At 38.7% G+C, this 18,028-nt stretch overlaps 1 protein-coding gene across 1 annotated transcript in view; it reads right to left on the bottom strand.

The window, feature by feature from the left end:
• The window catches only part of BARD1 (BRCA1 associated RING domain 1), a 44,026-nt gene that overhangs the window by 13,792 nt on the left and 12,206 nt on the right, over positions 1–18,028 (bottom strand). The window contains exons 5-7 of the mRNA XM_049810727.1: positions 9,506–9,586; positions 8,614–8,786; positions 707–815 (exon numbers count right to left, since the gene is read on the bottom strand). Of these exons, the coding sequence (XP_049666684.1) occupies positions 707–815; positions 8,614–8,786; positions 9,506–9,586 (363 nt within the window). The remainder of the gene's footprint in view (positions 1–706; positions 816–8,613; positions 8,787–9,505; positions 9,587–18,028) is intronic.

The following is an 18,028-nucleotide window of genomic DNA, read 5'->3' as shown; positions in this document are numbered from 1 at the left end:
GCTAATGGGTATCTTATTACCTCAATGAGAAGGGATCATAACAGGCTGTATACCCTGGGTAGACTAGGACTGCTTGTATCAGCCAGGTCAGTTTAATCATTATTCATTAGGAAGCACAAAGCATTTCACAATGCAGTCACTTCTTAAGTATGAATAACCTGATTTTGGACACAAGTCCTGAGAGTTCTTTGGCAAAAAGGAGGGGAAAACCAAAACCAAAACCCCCAAAACAATCTTCCAAAAGCTGTTTTCAACTGCTGAGCTGATATCTTCATTGTGGGACAAAGGATGATACTGGAGCAGCCTTTTAAAGGCACGCAAAAGGCACCTGGAGCAAAGACTGCTGCTGCTGCTTTCAGCCAGTTTGGCAAGTAGAACAAATTTAAATATGCAGAAAAACAATAACAATAGCAAAGTTCAATCAATGATACTTCAAGAATAACACAGTATTCATTCTTCTATAATAAAGCCACATTACAAGAAACATGCTTTCTTTTCCCAGATAAAGCTATAACACAGAATATCATAGCTTGTAAGTGTCCCACCTACATTCTACAAACATTGCCCAAGTCAGTTTCCTAGCCTATTTTAAATCTCCCTGTAAAGGCAGGTGATGTATTGTACTTAGGTCCAAGCCTTCATTAGTGGCAGGATGAACTTATGTTTTTTTAAAAAGCAAAACTAAACAAAAACCACAGACACTTACCTCAGAGGGTTGGTTAAGTGAAAATGATTCATTCTTCACTGATAACATTAGCACAGACTTCATCTTTTCACTTTCCGCATAGTCCACAGGCCGCAGACCGAATATATTACTGGCAAAACAAGCACAGATGGGTTTAAGTAAATAAAATGTGACTTGATTCTTAAATAACTGGGCACATTAGCAGGGTAGCTTTCCCTCCCACTTTCTTATTAATATGTAATTTCAGCTAAAACCCACAAAGCTTCAAGTAAGAATTGCATCCAAGACAGATGGATACTGAATTACAAGCTGCTGCATTCAGCTGAGGAATAAGGGATGTTCAGAGCAGTATGTTCAGTTAAATAAACCACAGTCCTTGTTAAACTGTTTCAAGATGCACTTTGATATCATTCACAAGACCCAGAAATTTCAGCTTTAATCTTTTGTTGCAGTCATATAATAAAGAAATCTATTTTTGGCTTACCTGATTTTACATACTGTGTTAAACATTGGAGCTTGATGTGGTTATGCTTTTATGGGAAAAGCTATCTGCTTCCTAGTTGGGAACTGTGGCTCACACTTCCAAAATTTGAGTATGCATCTCTTTTTCCCCTCAGTATGCTGTTCCACAGAACACATTATAGCTAATTCATTCAGATTTTAGTTGGTTTACCAATTTTGTTGAACACTATCCAGCCTATGTGGCACCTCATAGTTATTAGATATACTTCAAGACCCATTTTCTCCCCCGTTCTTTTACTATTACACAGACAGATACGACTTGCTGTAAACACAACATCAAGCACAGCCATGGCTTCTATCTCTTCTTCACACAACTTTGCAGCTGCAGGACAGTAGTGAGTAGAGGAAAGCTTGAAAATGCAGAACAGGTATAATTGCCATTAACAAACATGATCCTCTGCCAGTACTCTTGGGAAACATTCTGCTTGCTTCGCCCTTTGTGAGAATAATGGCTATTCCAGCTGATCCTCTTCTCCCCACCTCATGTAGCTCTGGCTCTCAAAAGTCATAATAAGAGCTTGTTATAAAGGGGAAGCTTGTCACCGAGAACAAAGGCCTGACTCAGTATCTGAAATCCGGCAAGCATAGTCATCAAACAGTGAAACATTTAAAGAGGTCAAAAAACCACTGCATCTTCGAAACACTGTCTCTTAGTGAGCCACACATTCCTGTGCAGCGTAAAAATCTAGGAAGCTTTATAGAGAATTCCACATAAGGTCATAACCCAGTCCAGCCCAAAGAGAGCCTCAAATCATTAAGTCTTCATTCTCACTTAACTGGGGGGCTTTGGCCAGTACAAAGCTGAAAGATGCATCTGACCTTAGCACCTTTCTATGCTCCTCACTAAGCACTGCTCACTGATATAGCCTCTTAGGAAAACAACAATCCACAAAAATCCCACACAGAAGATTCTGGGATGGTATTTTACAATAGCTAGTGTTACAATATTACCAACCCCAAGCTCTTCTGTGTTACTAATGAGCAATGAGCTAGCATAATACAAATTCTGAAGACTAAAAGATAATTGGTTAAATCTCAGCCCAGTTCTGGGAGTTGCAGCCCATTAAATATTGTCATGCTGTTCCTGCTTTGTCATGTATCACCAGGGTAGCTCTTGCCCTTTCTTTAAATAAGGGCCATATTCAACTCAAACTGCTGCAGGATAGAGTACCTTTGAACAATGTATCCGGGGGTGGAGGGAGTATATTAGCACATACACTAAAATCACCTTAGACTAGATGGCTGACCTTTTACTGTGAACTAAGCAGGGGGGGGAAATCACTGCATGTCAGTAGCAGAGGTTTGGGAGTGTCTCCCCCTCCCAAGTCACAGGAAGATCCTTGACTGTTGGAAAAAAACCTCATGAATGTTTACCATAGATAAATATATAGGCCACCAGTTAAACACAGAACATTTTTTGCCAAAAAAATGTACAAATAAAAGCTCCAGCTACCCCCTCTGTATTCACTTAAATTTTTCTTTTCTCCATTTTTAAGATCATTTCAGTTGCTTCTTACCAGTGTGATGCAAAATGCAATCCCACCATCATGCAGCATTGAAGAATCAATGGCTAATCACAGGATGTTAAGGTGGCACAGTTAAAGTAAAATGTGACAGACTTGGGAGCTCAGGTCTGTCAAAAGGAACACCAGCCCAAGGGATGGGTTTAAGAGTTCGGAATATTTGCAACAAAGCAGCTTGTTGAGCTTCAGGAAAGTGAGAAAAAGTAACTGAAACAGGAGAAAAGACAGTTTACAAAATAAAAACTAAGACAAGGAACGTATCCAGACAATAGATTTTGAGCATGGTATTGTTTTAATTTACACATCCTTTTCAAAGAAAAAGGATGAAAACCAGATTTGTTCTTTTTAGTTAGGCACCCACCCACTAACCATCCAAAAGGCAGATAATCATGATCAGAAAGAGACCTTGCCCAGTGTCTGCCAAGCTGGTACAATTACCAGTGCAGTTACTTGAGGAACCGTTTTTAATATATTGGGAATGTATGTCATTTTTAGCCCTATGATCAGGATCAAGAACCAGATCTATGCAGCCACAAGAACACCAGTAAGGCACAGGAATAGGAAACAGAAGCTTTTGGAAAAAATGTGTGCTCAAATATGTCTTTATTCAGCCAAGCTGAACAAGAGAAATCATCTACCTTGGTCACAGTAAAAAATGAATTTTGATCCACTTTGCAAAACAAAATTAAGTGGGACGCGAACATTAGGTCCACCCTGACACACAAACACAGTATTTTTAGAAATATCCATAACTGTGTTTGTGTGCTCCTACTATAGGTCTGGATTTGTTGAGAATAGGTCTGGTGCATGTGATTGCTTAACAGCACAAGTTCCGCACCCAGAAGGAAGACAGACACAATTGTTTCTACAAGAGAGAAGTATCTTTGGTGCTTAGGCTAGAAGACCAGGTCTCTAAGGGATACTTCTTTCTACCAGAATGCAAGCAGGCTTTTTGCAAGTTGTTTTAAACATTCAAGAGTCAGATGTATCCTTTGATGCCAGCAGTCTCCTATTAGTCAGTCATCAAGGTACTGAATAGTCAGTAGAGGGCTCTTACAGCTAGAACAAATTCCAATCAAAGAGTAGGATGTCTGTGCTGAGAACAAAGATGGGCCCAATGAAGAGCAACTCAATGTAATCTGCTGAGTATGACTTTACATGAGATGACAGATGGTATCTTAAGGAGTGACAGATCAAAGAACTTCTTATGAAAAGCTTTAGAAATGGGATTCAGTTTATGGTGCAACATTGCTTAAGTCTTAGGTACGAAGACAAGAGAGGTTACTGCTGTAGCCAAAAAGAAACTTAACAGCTACCTTCTAAATATTTCATTAAACTTTCAGCAACCAGGAGAGAAGATAAATAGGGAGACACACCCTTGTCAATTCTTTAGAAGCCACAAACTTTCACAGCTTTTGATACAATCAATGACTATATAATACTTTGTGATCAGGAGTTTTAGGCTGCTCCATTTTGACACCAGAAGTTATTTGCTGTTCCACAGCTGAGCATAAACCAAGTTTTACCGCAGCCCCACAAAAAGAGTTCAGTATTGAATGGAAGTCCCACAACCAGGTCCCAGTGCAGTACTGTAACCACTAATTCCCGTATGGAAATCTGACCAGTTTGGGGGTCTACAGTCAGCATCCGTATTCTCAGAGTGTGGTAAGAGAAGTCTTTTTTCAACCTGACAGAAGGAAAAAAATTTAATCTGCATAGCCAAAAAGACCATCTTAGATAACCAAACAGGGCCAGGGTTTTAATTAACCTGCTGTCAGCAGGAAGTTAAGCATACTGTCTTGCACTTAAACAGTGAAGTCCTGCACTATCTTGACTTAGAAAAAGCAAAGTTATGTCAGTGTCATGGGTCTAATGCTTCCTGGAATTAACTGTAGATTATAGTAGCTTTTGCCCCTATGCCATTCATAATTGAAGACCATGGTCTATCCCTAAGCATTCCCATAGGTTTGTTCAGAATCAGACTCTCAACTTCTCAAAGACAGCTAACACCTAGAAAAAATAGGGCAACACAACAATTTTTACTAATGCTAAACTTATTGTGCATGAAGAACTGGCAAGATAGCCCATTTGAGTGAAGGCACTTAGGAAGTACTGTGAAATTGCAAATGCACAGATCTAATTTTTCAAATCACTTGGCTTGCTGTGAAGCAAGGAAAAAAGACAGAATTCAAGAGAGAGAGCACATGAAAAAAGCTATAAAAATAAAAATTAGCTATGTGTAGGAGATTAACTTAAAAAAATTAACTAGACCAGCAGGACAATTAATAGGTCCACTGATCCATGTAATATTTTTTCATTTGTAGTTCATATCTTTCCCAGTCAGTGAAAACTTCAAATGGCAAATGAAGTGCCACACCTATTAAATCTTACAGATGTCCAAAACATTTTTTTACCAAGGAATACTGAAATCCCAGGACTGCTTTCTGGCAAAAGAGGTAGTTCTCATCTGTATTCACTTGGTCCAGAAGATATGTAGCTGCTTCATATTACATACAGTTACTTCTTAATGCACTATGTATTAACACGCAAGGAGAAAAAAACTAGCCTGAAAGACACTTGGAATGAGATGTACTTGATGGGTCTGCGAACTTGATGATCTAAATCTGAAATTGTGAAGTCTCAGCTCTCTGATGGCTAGGGTTATGCTAATATCTGTGTGCCTCATGAATTGAGGTCCCTTAGAAAGTAGCTGTATTTGCTCCCAGATAGATCTTACATTCCTCTACAGACCAGTGGATCTTACCTGCCTTTGGGCCTCCAGTCACTAAGTATTACATATATTTAAAAACAATATTTCATCTTGCACAATTGAGCATCATACTAAATGTCAAAACTACTGTTCTAAGCAGGCTATTCAACACAAGCTCTGTTTTTATTCCAGTAGATTAACTCTCCAACACACAAGGGACATTAAGACACAAAACTGAGTTAATTCTACAGTCAAAACAGCAGCAAGACATCAGTCACTTTTGTGAGGTTTCATGCTATACATTTCAGTGTCCCAAGTAACATTTGAATACGTTTATCATGTTCACATTTTACTTAGCTTAGCTAAAGAAATAGACATAAGTAACCAAAGTGAACTAATCAAACTTTCCTTCCCGCCTCCATGAGGAAATGAAGAATCACTTTAATATGCCAGGACAAAGAAGGCCCTCTCCTGGGCTGAAAGTTAGTTCATTGAAAGCCTGAAGAGCCCACAAAAGGACTAGAAAGTTTCATACACCAAAAAAATGCAAACTGAAATTAGACAAATTTATCAGTTTGGCAAAATTGGTTTGGTATAGTCTTAGCTCACACATTGCATACCTCTAAAGTTAAGGCACTCCTCAAGTATATTCCTAAAGAAAATAAAACTTTAAGAGATGCAAGTTCTACTCATCACTGCTCAATTTCTACTTTAAAGATCCTAGAGTAATGATGTAAAGGTGAGCAGATCCTGCATTAAGTACAAAGAGGCCAATTATAACTAGTCATACTGAAAAGAACTATAATTGCACCATCTTAAGTGATCACCCTGTTCTCACCTTCTATTTTTAAAACTGTGGTCTGCAGATCTCAGGGATCTAGGAAAAAAGTCACTGAAGAAAAGCAAGCTTCTTGTCAGATTTGACTTCATTATAAGGGTACCTGCATCCACTAGAAAAAAAATATTTAAACCTTCTACATTAAAGAATGTTCAAATCCACTTACCTAGACAAATCCAACTGCTGTTTAATCAGGACTACAACTACCAGAGGCAGTGGCAGGAAAAAAAAAGAAAAAAAGCATAAGATTTGCAAAGTCATGATCCAGAGAAAGATCATGGCACAATTCATTGCTGGAAGCTAGCAAGGCACAGGAAGGAAGGAAGGCACAAGACATTCTCAGAAGTCTCAGACATACTGTTCTTGTTTCTATTCTTTCTTGGTAGTGTTTGGAAGAGGTCTGTAAAGTCTTACTATTCAAGCCTGAACACTTTGCTTGTATATCCCTTCCTCTGTGTCTCTAATGCTCTCTGTAAAAATGGGGGGGGGGACACGGACCCAACCCCTTTCCATCGTCAATGCAATAGTAACATGCACAGTAGCATTTCAGCCAGAGATAGAGAGTTTACAGAAGATTTGGAAGCCTCAGTTTTTCTGGGGGGACATACAGGACTGGATTTTTGTCAAAGCACCTGTGGTTCCTTTTACCAGACAAATAAAACAAAGATTAAAGGCAGTTAAATTTGTTCCCCAAAAGATTTTAAGTTAAAAGAAAAAAAGTATATATATTTATTAATACCATACACTAGAGATTCCAAGTACCCTAGATATTAAGTCAAGAACAGTGCATACTTAGAAGTGGGTTAGAAGCCATTTTTGATACTCAGAGGTACTGCAAGAGGTATCTAGTTGCAGAGTTGTGACATATCCCATGTCACACCGTTTTAATATACAACTGAACATTACCCATATTCAGTGAAAAGCTAAGCCAGAGCTTAAGGTTTACGTACATCTTTCATTCCATGATTAAAAATAGGAAGTCATGTTTGTTCATGTAGAATGAGCTGAAACAGGTTCAGCTTCATCTTGGTTTGAGTGGACACATGCAGCAGAAACTAAGACACCCAAAGAGTCCACTGTTGCAATCTGGAGTCTCTGCTGTGCAAATCTTCCAGTGTTCAAGTCCTGTCAAAAGCTTGCATCAAAGGTGTTGTCTGTGCTATGCTTTCACATACCAGACAGACAAGTGATAAGTGTCACACGACCAGTTCCCAATATTCAAGTGGCTTGAAAATTAGTTTCTGAAGCTGTTAGCTTTTCAAGGTGTAATGTGCTGGTCTTTGTTGTTCAAGAACAAAGTGAAGATGAACAAATGATCCTTGTTTTACTTTTTCATGCTGAAGTTTTGTGGGTTTGTTTTGTGTTTTTTTTTTAAAATCCAGTATATTCAAGATTAAGACTCTCTTTGAAAGCCCTACACTTTTGCATAGAGTACCTTAATTCTGTAAGCTTCAAGAGCGAATACTGAGAGCTGAAGTGATTAAACTGAACTTATTTATGCTTCTTTATGCATCATGCAAGACTTCACCCTATCATGTTACTATATACATACACACCTATTGACAACATGCATTGGACTTATTTTTATACGCACAGGCCCTAGCACAATACTACAACACCTAAAACCACATTTAGTGTCTGAAGTACTAATAGCTCACAGGGTTATTCATAGACTAACAGATACTTTAGCACCTCCTATACACAAATGCCAATATCTTCAGAAGGCATAACTGTATAGAAGATTCAAGTAAAAATATTTCTAAGGGTTTGTTTTAGGTTTTTTTGTTTGGGTTTTGTTGTTGTTTTAATTAAAAAGTATACTAAGAATTAGAGCTTTGATCCAGAATGGAAAAAATAAAAAACATTACCCAGATCTCAGCCTGTGTCTATGCCATTTGTGAAGGTAGAACAGACTGGACCGAAACACCTTCTGCTAGCAAGTAGTGTAGTAAAAGTAAAGAAACAAAAAAAACCAGCTGTAGCAGTTCAAAACTCATCTAGCTCAGCATCTTTGATCTGACAGTAGCTATAACAAGATGTCAACTGAAATGTGTAACAATAGGGTAAGCCTATTTTGTTACTTTCCTAGTACCATCTCCAATACTCCAGCTATCTATGACTCGGACGTCCTCAGAAAAGCTTAGGACAAAGCAAAACAGAAAACCCTACCTGGAAAAGGAGGATACAAGTATAGTGGAACATACATTTAACACCCACCCCCTCGCTTCAAATAAATCACAATACAAAGCTTTGCTTTGTATTTACTTAACATACACCCTGGAAGCTGTAGCTGTAATGAATGCCGCAGTTAAAAGAACATCCCACATCTACTTACACTGCATCACGGGAGGCACCATGCAAAAGCAGCAGCTCAACAATGCTCACATGCCCGTTCTTGGCAGCATCATGAAGTGGCGAGTCGTTCTGATACCCCGTAGTATTCACTAATGCCTTGTATTGTAGCAACAGCTCCACCACTTCTTTGTGCCCATGATTACATGCCTCGTGCTAGTTGGGTAAATCCATAAGTAGTAAAGAGAGAAAACTCAAGTGAAACAGAATTCGGAGGAAGGACCTGTCACACCAGTAACAAATTCATTTTCAAACACCTCTCAGTAGATGCTTGGGGAAGACGATGCAAGGATACTGCATTACATTCCTGACATGAATTAACCTTGGAACCTGGCACTAATAAAAAGCACAGAGAAGAACTGAACAAAGGCCAACTGTGTGCAAATTAGACTACAGGGAACAAAGCCTCCCAGATTACAGACTCTGTCAAGGGTATGCTTCAGGAGAAGTAGTAGTCATGGTTGAAAAGAACCTTTTGTTTATTTTCTGCAATTCAAGTGAGCAATTTTTTCATTCAACTACTTTATACATTTCCAAAATGGTAAAAATACACTGAGGACATTAAGAACCCATAAAACATACACATTGTCCGCAATTGATCATTTTCTAGTTATCACAGTTATATCCTCTGCATTTGCAGAATCGCAAGCTGATAGATTTCTTGGCATGCCCTACCCCAGCAAAGCAGTTGGATTTGGGCAGGTCAGTAGTTGCTAATAAATTCTTTTAAACTTGTTTACTGTCACTTCTTCACATAATTTTTTGTCACCTAAATGCATGTAAAGGGAACTAAAATATAGGAGAGGAAAGGAGGGATGAAATGAAGTCTGATCAGAAGACAGGTGAGAGGAAAAAAAATAGTCTTCAACACTCACCAGTGGTGTCCAGCCAGCATTGTCTTTGACATTGGGATCTGCCCCATTTTTAAGCAGCTGTTGAACAGCTGCTAAGTCACCCTACATAGGAAAAAAACCATAGTTATTAAAAAGTAATGAAGAAGATACACAAAGACAGAAAAATTTAAGAGATGCAGAATTATAATTTAGTGGCAAAAAAATGTAATGATACAAGTCTTCCATTAGATATTGTCAGGATGACAAAAACTCAACTGGTTTGGAGACCACAGTTTATCATTACTGTTTGTTTAGAAGCACCTATACATTTTACACAGTTATATATTTTTAGATAAAAACAATGCACGTAACAGACTTAACTCAGAATAAATGGACAAGTCTGTGCTGATTGCAATCTGTCCACTAGAGTCAACTGCAAGGATTAAAGTCAGGAACGTTTATTGAGAATTTCCTTGTCCTTCAGACTGAATTTCTTTCAAACTAATCTAAATAACTGGCTAGAAACATGCATAGGTGAAATAGATTCATAAGCCTGACAAGATTCTATAAATTGTTTTCCCACAAGTCAAAAGGAAAAGAGTTTTATTTAACGTTGCAATTACTACTCACGTTGAATCTCGCTGACACTTTCTCTGACAGTTATTCTAACAAAATAGTTTTCATTTGCTTTTTGGAAGAATGCTATATTCATTTTTTACTATAAGCAAGGAAATGTATGTGGGAAAGGCTGGAAACTGATGCAGAGATCATGGGAAGAGAAAAGAGGCTGAGTAGAGAAGGCAAAGGAAGCAACTGGGCAGAATTGTGAATCAGAGGTTTTGACAGTCTTAAAAGACAAGTATAAGAAAGAAAGTTGGTAATAAGATTGGAGCATATACAGATGCAGCTATAAATAGGCAAGAAGCAGCCTCCTGCAGAAGCTGAGGCAAAGAAATCTCTGCAGTGCAGGTCTTCTTAAAAGCAGGTGGAAAAAGTAACCCAAAGAGACTAAAAACAAACAGACTCTGATGCCCTTCTTTCACAGAACTGCCCCCACCCCATCATGTTGGTACTTAAAACTCACTTTGTGCAATATCAGCCAGTTCCTGCTTCCAGCATTTGTTACTACAAAGTAGCAATTGCAAAGGTCTGCCCTACTGAAAGAAGCACCATAATTCTGTTCAAAAAATCTTTACTGCAATGTTGGGACGCCTCCACAGCTGCAGGTACACAACTAATGGGGCCAGGCTAACCCACACCTCTCAGCATCAGGTACAACCTCTCAGGCCAAAGCAATGATTTACCTGCACTATTACAGATCAGGAGCAGTTACACTCCATTTCTCAGCTGATGGGGTAACAGGGAAGGAGGAGATTGCCAAACATCATCTAATGACCACGACTACCTAAATAACACAAGCTTTTCAAAGGCTAAACTAGCCTAGTAGGCCTCAAGTTTCTGCCTGGCTTGCCACCAATGCCCCAATTCTTTTTATTTTAGGGTTTGGGTTTTTAGGATCCACTAACACTTTTCCTAGACCATGGTTTTGTGATCCCCAATGAAAAGACTAATATACAAACTGGTATCTAGCTCTTGTCCTTGGCCAAACTTGCAATATATAAATATTTGGACCTGGATTGGGGAACAGAAGTTTAATCCATGATATACAGAAAGTTCCATGCCCTTAAGCAGTAGCAAGTCAAGGAATTCCTAAATGTTACTCCACAGTGTACCTTAGAAAAAGAGAGAGAACATTAAATTAAGCTTTAGATACAACAAAAACTTGATCCCATTTTTCGGTCGCAGCAAAATGTTACCTTTCAAAGCAATTAAAGAATTCTAACAGCAGCTTATTCATTATGGGTACAAGGTGACAGACATGCATCAAATCTGAAAAGTTATTCAGAGGCAGTTAAGTGTGCTTAGCATTAGATCTTTTTCTACAGAGAGAAGATACAATTATCTATAATGAGTGAGATCTGAACTTATCATTTAAAGTTAAGTTTGCAAACATGTACATCAAGGGTTTGACATTTCAAGAGTACTCCTTTAAAGCAGTAAGCATATCTAATAATTTGTGTGGGCATTAGGTAGTATCACAGGTTTTCAGAACTTTATATGAACATTGATTTGTAAAACATTGCTGCAGTTTTATCAAAGGAAATGTCACTGGTGTGGACACCAGTACTGACAACATCCACAGACTGAAATCCAGGTCTAAGTCAAAATTAGAAAATTGGTGTTTTGCTGTTTACAGAAGACAAATATTGCCATCGCCTCAGCTGTAAATGGAACCTGCTCCCTGCAACCGGCACCTAGCAATGAGAGTGACAGAAAGGGAGGGGAAGCTGTCATGCCAGCTGTACTGCGCAATGACTAGATGGGTGCTGCCAATCAGGATTACAAGACATGTTAACAAAATTGTTCATAGCTAGGAGAACGTGCCTTTTGTCCCCTCAGTGGCTCTTCAGCGAGTTACCATATTGTGAATATTTAGTTTTATAAAAAAAAGCAGAAGACTAAATTTCAAGAAGCACATCCTTAACAGATGCGTTATCAAGTCCCTTCTGCAAGGATCACCTGACAGCGATCCATGAGTAAAAAAAGTGCAGTTAACACATTGACCAGTTCTATCAAAGTTGATGGAATTACTCTACATTTAAAAGTTAATGTTTTGCTCAACTCTAAACAAGAAAGAATAAGGAGCTGGTAGGGGCAAGTCCCAGCTGCAAATATCTATATACCATATGTCTGTTTTCCACAAGTAAGAAAGCAGAAGAGACTACACCAACTAGTATGGAATTACTAATTCAAACACGCTTCATAAAGTTGTGCTTTGACTAATATTGAAATCAATTTTGTGCATTTAGTCCCTTGAGTTTACTTGATCTAGCAATGCCAGCATAAAATCACCAGTCCTAAATACGGAGTCACAACCATACCAGATATGAGGGGCCCTCACAGCTTGTCTTAGCAGTCTGTAGCAACAGCAGAGTGGAAACATAACTGGTGATACTACTTGTCCAGAAGCAGAAAACAGGACAAACACCAGGTAGAAAATGCTAATGTTAACAATTCACAGGGAAGTGTTTATTTTTAAATCTCATTATCAATGAAGGATTACAACCAGCTTCTGAAGAGGCAGAAACTACTGTGGAATGTAAAGTTACCCATTTGGAAGAAACAAAGCAAAGGACATTTTAAGCTCAAAACAAAGCTTATGTATAGTGACAACACAATAATGCAATGGGTTTGCTCTTCCTCTGCTACAGCTTAATGGAGCTCTGAAAACCACAGAAGCAAGAAAGGCATTGGGGCCATCTGTTGGCAGATCTAGAAGACAGCATTAGCTTACACAGAGAAGGGTATTTACACAGCTTCAGAAACACTTCCCTCCCAGTGAGAATTTAGTTCCTGGAGATGCAGATTGCATAAGCCCAGAAAACCATCCTCACTTGGCTTAGACAAGGTTTTTTGGTTGGGTCTGTTTGTGTTTTGGATTCCCCTCCCCCCCCACCCCCCCAAGTCAATTGTGTCACAACTTTTAATGCAGACGGATGGTTAAGAACAGCAAGCGTCCTTTCAGCCCTATTTTATAGGGTGGGTTTTTTCATTTTACCCTTTACTATTTCCATTAACTATCAATACTTTCCACCCAAAAGTCACATTAAAATTACTAAGTCAATGAAAACATATTCTACCAGTTCAAGGGAGACAAAGAATTAGGGCAGTACATGAAGATGAAGCTAAAAACCTGTACCATTTCAACCAAACACTTCTCCCTTTATTTGCAAAGGTAACCAAGTGACTTCAATCTTTAGGTCAAAAAAATGAACAAACCCCGCCTTTCAAACCCAAATACATTTGCTTGTTTAAGTTACAGCAGGGGGACGGGACAGACAACTAGGTTATTTACAACCCATAAGTGGTCAAAGAGGGCAAATATGAATTACAGCATGCTTATAGTAATTGTGAATGCTCCAACCAACTCTTTCCAGGAACCAGTGAGTTTCTCACCTCAAATTTCTCCAAATTAATTCCCTACCCATCAGAACATTTATTAACTAACAAGCATACAAATAGCTATGCTTAACCTTTAACAAAAAGCAAACATTCAAGAAGTCCAGTTTAACCCACTTCAGAAACAAGAGAAATGACAACCAAGCATTATTAAAAAAGAAATGGCAATTTGTTTCTAAGCTTTCAAATCAACACTTGGGAAGATGGATTGCTTTGACTCGTGACCAATTTTCATATTCTTAAGTTCTATACATTTGAAACCATTACACCGCTTCATTTTTGTCTTAAGCTACCTGCTGGATACTACCCATAATCAGGAGGCTGCTTGCCATTCCTATGCCATTTGGCTTTAACATTAGAAAGCCAATGTCAAACTACAACTTCAAAGCAGTCTCAGGTGCCACACCTGCATCTGAGTTATCCTGCTAGTTTCTGCCAGCAGACCTCATTGCTCCAATCAAATGGATATTATACACACAGCTAAGTCACCTGCCACACAAAATCACGAGGTCTGGACAAAAAGACTCTGGACCAACAGATGCATTCATTCACTGTGAAGCAGCTGGCAGGAATGATGCTGTCCATCCACTGCTTTTTACTCAGGGGAGGCTGGGAGTGCCTGACTGCGCAGCAACACAAACCCCTCTTGTACCTAAAGGTGAGAGTGGAAAGGAAGGAGGGGAACACGTTCTTCCTATGTACACGTGTGACCCAACACTCAACCATGATATATACCCATCTGGTACCAAAAGCAAGGAACTGCACAGTCGACTAGGTCAGACGCCTGAAAAAAGACCTAAGTAGTATTCTGATGTTGGCCATCTCATGGTCACAAAACCACAAAATCTTCTCTCACTCTCCCTTCTAATGTGTCATTACCTGGTAACAAAGCAATAAAAAGGAAGAACAGTCTCACAGGCTCAGAAGGAATTACCTAGTAGTTATTACAGTGTTAAGTATAGTGAATTTGAAGGGTCCAGCACAGCAGGCTAGCCATGGGTGAAGCCTTTATAAAGGCCCTCCTGGTCAGCTGTCAAAACTAAAGGATCCCTGAAACAGGAGGTAACCAAAACTGGTCCCAATGCTCTTTCTCTCTTTCTCCCAATTAAGTAGATGCTCTGCATAGATGCAATTTCTTCTTTCCTCAGAACAGGGACAACTCTCCAATTGCTTCCAACTTAAAGCATAAAAATCAAAACCTTCTCCCAGCTACCTCCCATCCACTCCATTGTAACATTGCGGCTGTTGCTGTCCTCTTCTGGTCTTCTGTTACCCTGTTGCATTGCAGTTTGCCATTCCTCTGCCTCGAATCGGTAGTGGCAGCAATTCCACACTGTGAACTGCGCCATCAGCTCCCTTGTCAAAGCAGAAGAAACATAGGCACAACCAGAAATACTGTACCAAGAAACTATGATTTTTTTTTTCTCTGTAGTAGAATTAAGACTCTGTACTAACTAGTTGAGTAGTACTGTGCTGCATTTTTAATTGCCACATAAGAGTTAGTCCTGTGAACAACTCGTTACATCACTGGAAAAAAATCCTATGTGGAAGGGCTGTTGATTGGGCAATTTCCCACCACTGTAGAACATTAGGAGCACAATAGGACACATTTTGTATTTTAACTAATTGGAAGTTTTACCTTTAACGACTATGGAGGAAGATAAACATGACTGCTGTTTGCTATGGGAAGAGCCACATTTATTTTATTAGTTTAACTCGGCACTAAGTTCATCCACACGAGAACCTTTCTTGAGAACCATTTTGATTTCAGTAACTTAATGACTAGTAGTAATAAACAGGGACAATCCCTCAGAATCATTTGAAACAGCACAATACACTTAATTTTAATGCCTGATAATGTTGTTTATTATCTTTTAAATAAGAAAAACCAGGAGAACTCAATTAGCTTTAATTAAATTCAAGGTATTGGACCCTAACTACTTGAAAATAATATTTATTTTTATAATTAATGAAGTCCCAGAGAATTAGACTTTACTTCACTTTGGTGGGAGGGTGGCAGCTACAAGTCTATTTCCCATTACGCACATGGAAAAACATTACTGGCTGTGGAAAGAACAAGAAATAAATAACCTATAAAACAAAATTGGAAGAGAAATACTTCTTCCAGAAACAGAAAAAAATGACAGGGCTATTTTGAAAAAAAAAAAAAAAAAAAAAACAAACAAACCCAAAACCAACACAATGAGAATATGCATACAGTATAAAGCCTAGTATTTTCAAGACCAATTTCTTTGAGAAAACACATTTATCAGTTCCATAGCAGGGTTCCTACAACTTAGAAGAGTCATCTAGAAACATACAGGTTATATGAAAGATACTTGCATTAAAAAAAAAGTTTTCTTGCAATTGCCACACACCATCAGCAGATTCATGGCAATTAATCACTACTGTTTTTTGTTTGCTGCTTCACAAAGTAAAATGATACCAAACCCCACGACCAATAGTTCTTTAGAAAGACCAAGTCCTCACATCATGCTGGCTTGAGCAACTTAAGTCTTAATCTACTTTGACATGGGCTAGTAATTGTGCCTACATTTACTGGCTACCAGGGGACGGAGCAACTTCTCAGGAATGCTATAACATACCCATGATTAAGCTATATAACAAGAACAAAAAACACCACAAATGAAAGGAGATAATCTGTATAACCTCCTTCTACAGATGAGGAACTGAGGTTCAGAGACAGTAAAACAACTTTCTCAGAGTTGCATTGGAAGTTTCATAATAAAGATACATGCAAGTAAACAACGACAACCAAAAGACTGCTCTCCTGCCTTATTTTAATTACATTTGAAAGAGAGTGGTAACTTTTGGATCACCCTGAAGCCCTACCTCGTTAAACGAGCCTTTACTAATGAGCACCTCAACGCAAATGGAATTGACGGATTCAAACCACAACAGAACTAATGAGGAACAGAAGCAAATTCCCATTTTAGCTCAATAATTATAAACATTAAAAGACAATACCAAAATGAATTCACACACAGGACTGAAAAAAGCATTCATGTGCATGCCCACCCCACCGCCTACACTACAGCTGGAGATCAGGGCTATTTCACTGGGCTGAAAAGCTATCCCTTTCTCCAAGGGCTGCACCAATGCCAACAAGCAGTGCCAGCTAATACCCCTAAACTTGGATAATCAAAACTTGTTTATCCTTGTTGCCTATAGCATAAACTGCTTAATTTTTACTCATTTATCTTCAAAATGCTTTGCAATGAAAAACCACCTTATTGGCATATCACTGTTTACTCCAAGTCTCGCAATAAGCAGCAGAGATGCTCTGTTTTCTTAGATGAAGTACTGTTCCAAAGAAGTATCAGACACATTGCTGGAAATCACACCTGTGTGAAAACTTGCCAAGGCAGATTTTTTTTTTTTTTTTTTCTCCAAACCAGTCAGTCATGACAGTATTCCTTACAAATTCCCAGAAAATATATGGAAGGATAATTTGTAAACAGTACTTTAATAAAGAGGAATATAGAAGACTTATGACGAGAGGTAACAGGAGATCTATCCTTTCAAGCTCTTGAGTCCTGTGAGGACAATGTTTCATTTTCTCCTACCTAATTCTGTATTAATGGCATCAAGTAAGATACTTGAACTCAACTCAGCTCAGCTGCCACTTCCATTTAAAAAGGTCTCATGCAGCAGGAGTGGCTTATTAGAATGCCTTTGAAAGAGGACACAGTTATTTATCAAGAACGGCTTTTGTCTCAACAAATAGAAGTGCTGTATAAATGTCAGGATGCTTACAGGTGAATCAATTCTACCAGTATGGGCAGTTTATTAGCTACACAGTATTTCTATATTATGATTTAGCACAAAGTACATTTAAATTGCTAGACTACAAACTCTTTGAAACAACCTTTCAGAAGAGAGCTGCCATGTTAGTGCATCTGACGAGTTTGACTGTAAACATTCAACTTGCTCTACCTGCATCCAGCTTCTACGTTGTAATAGGGAAAGACAGCCCTCCTAAGGAGCAAAGCCATGAAGTTCTACCACAGCAGGAACTGGCTAGGATAACAGCAAAATGAGTGACAGCTGTCATTCCAAGAATAACATTGAGCCTACATAAAAAGTCTACTAAGAACATCCCAACTCTCTCATAATTCTCCCTTCTCCACAGTCTGTGATGACAACATGCTCAGAGCATAAGGCTCAGCATGGGAATCCCAGGGTGCAGCATTTTGTTCCTCTTGAGCCAACACTTGCATCAGGTGGAGGATCTCAAAGATTATACAATAGTTAACTTCAATTAAGGTTGCATAGTGTTATCTTTATGCAGATAATTCAGATCCTGTCCTGGCTGAGTCACCAGGTCAAGTTAAACTGATCAAGATCACTCTGTGAGCTCTGAAATACTTAGCTAACCTCCTTATGACAAATCAGAGCCAGCTTTCTGGCAAATATAAAGCCAAAACATTCAAATATTTATCACTTCCTAGAACTCATAACTGACACTGTAGTACACTGCATTTCTCAAGTACCACAATCGTTCATCATTCCAATAGTCATTTC

The sequence above is a fragment of the Accipiter gentilis genome, chromosome 1 (genome assembly GCF_929443795.1).
Source record: "Accipiter gentilis chromosome 1, bAccGen1.1, whole genome shotgun sequence".
Taxonomy (NCBI): domain Eukaryota; kingdom Metazoa; phylum Chordata; class Aves; order Accipitriformes; family Accipitridae; genus Astur; species Astur gentilis.
Note: the sequence above shows the minus strand (reverse complement) of the source record. Positions and strands in the feature narration are given on the sequence as shown.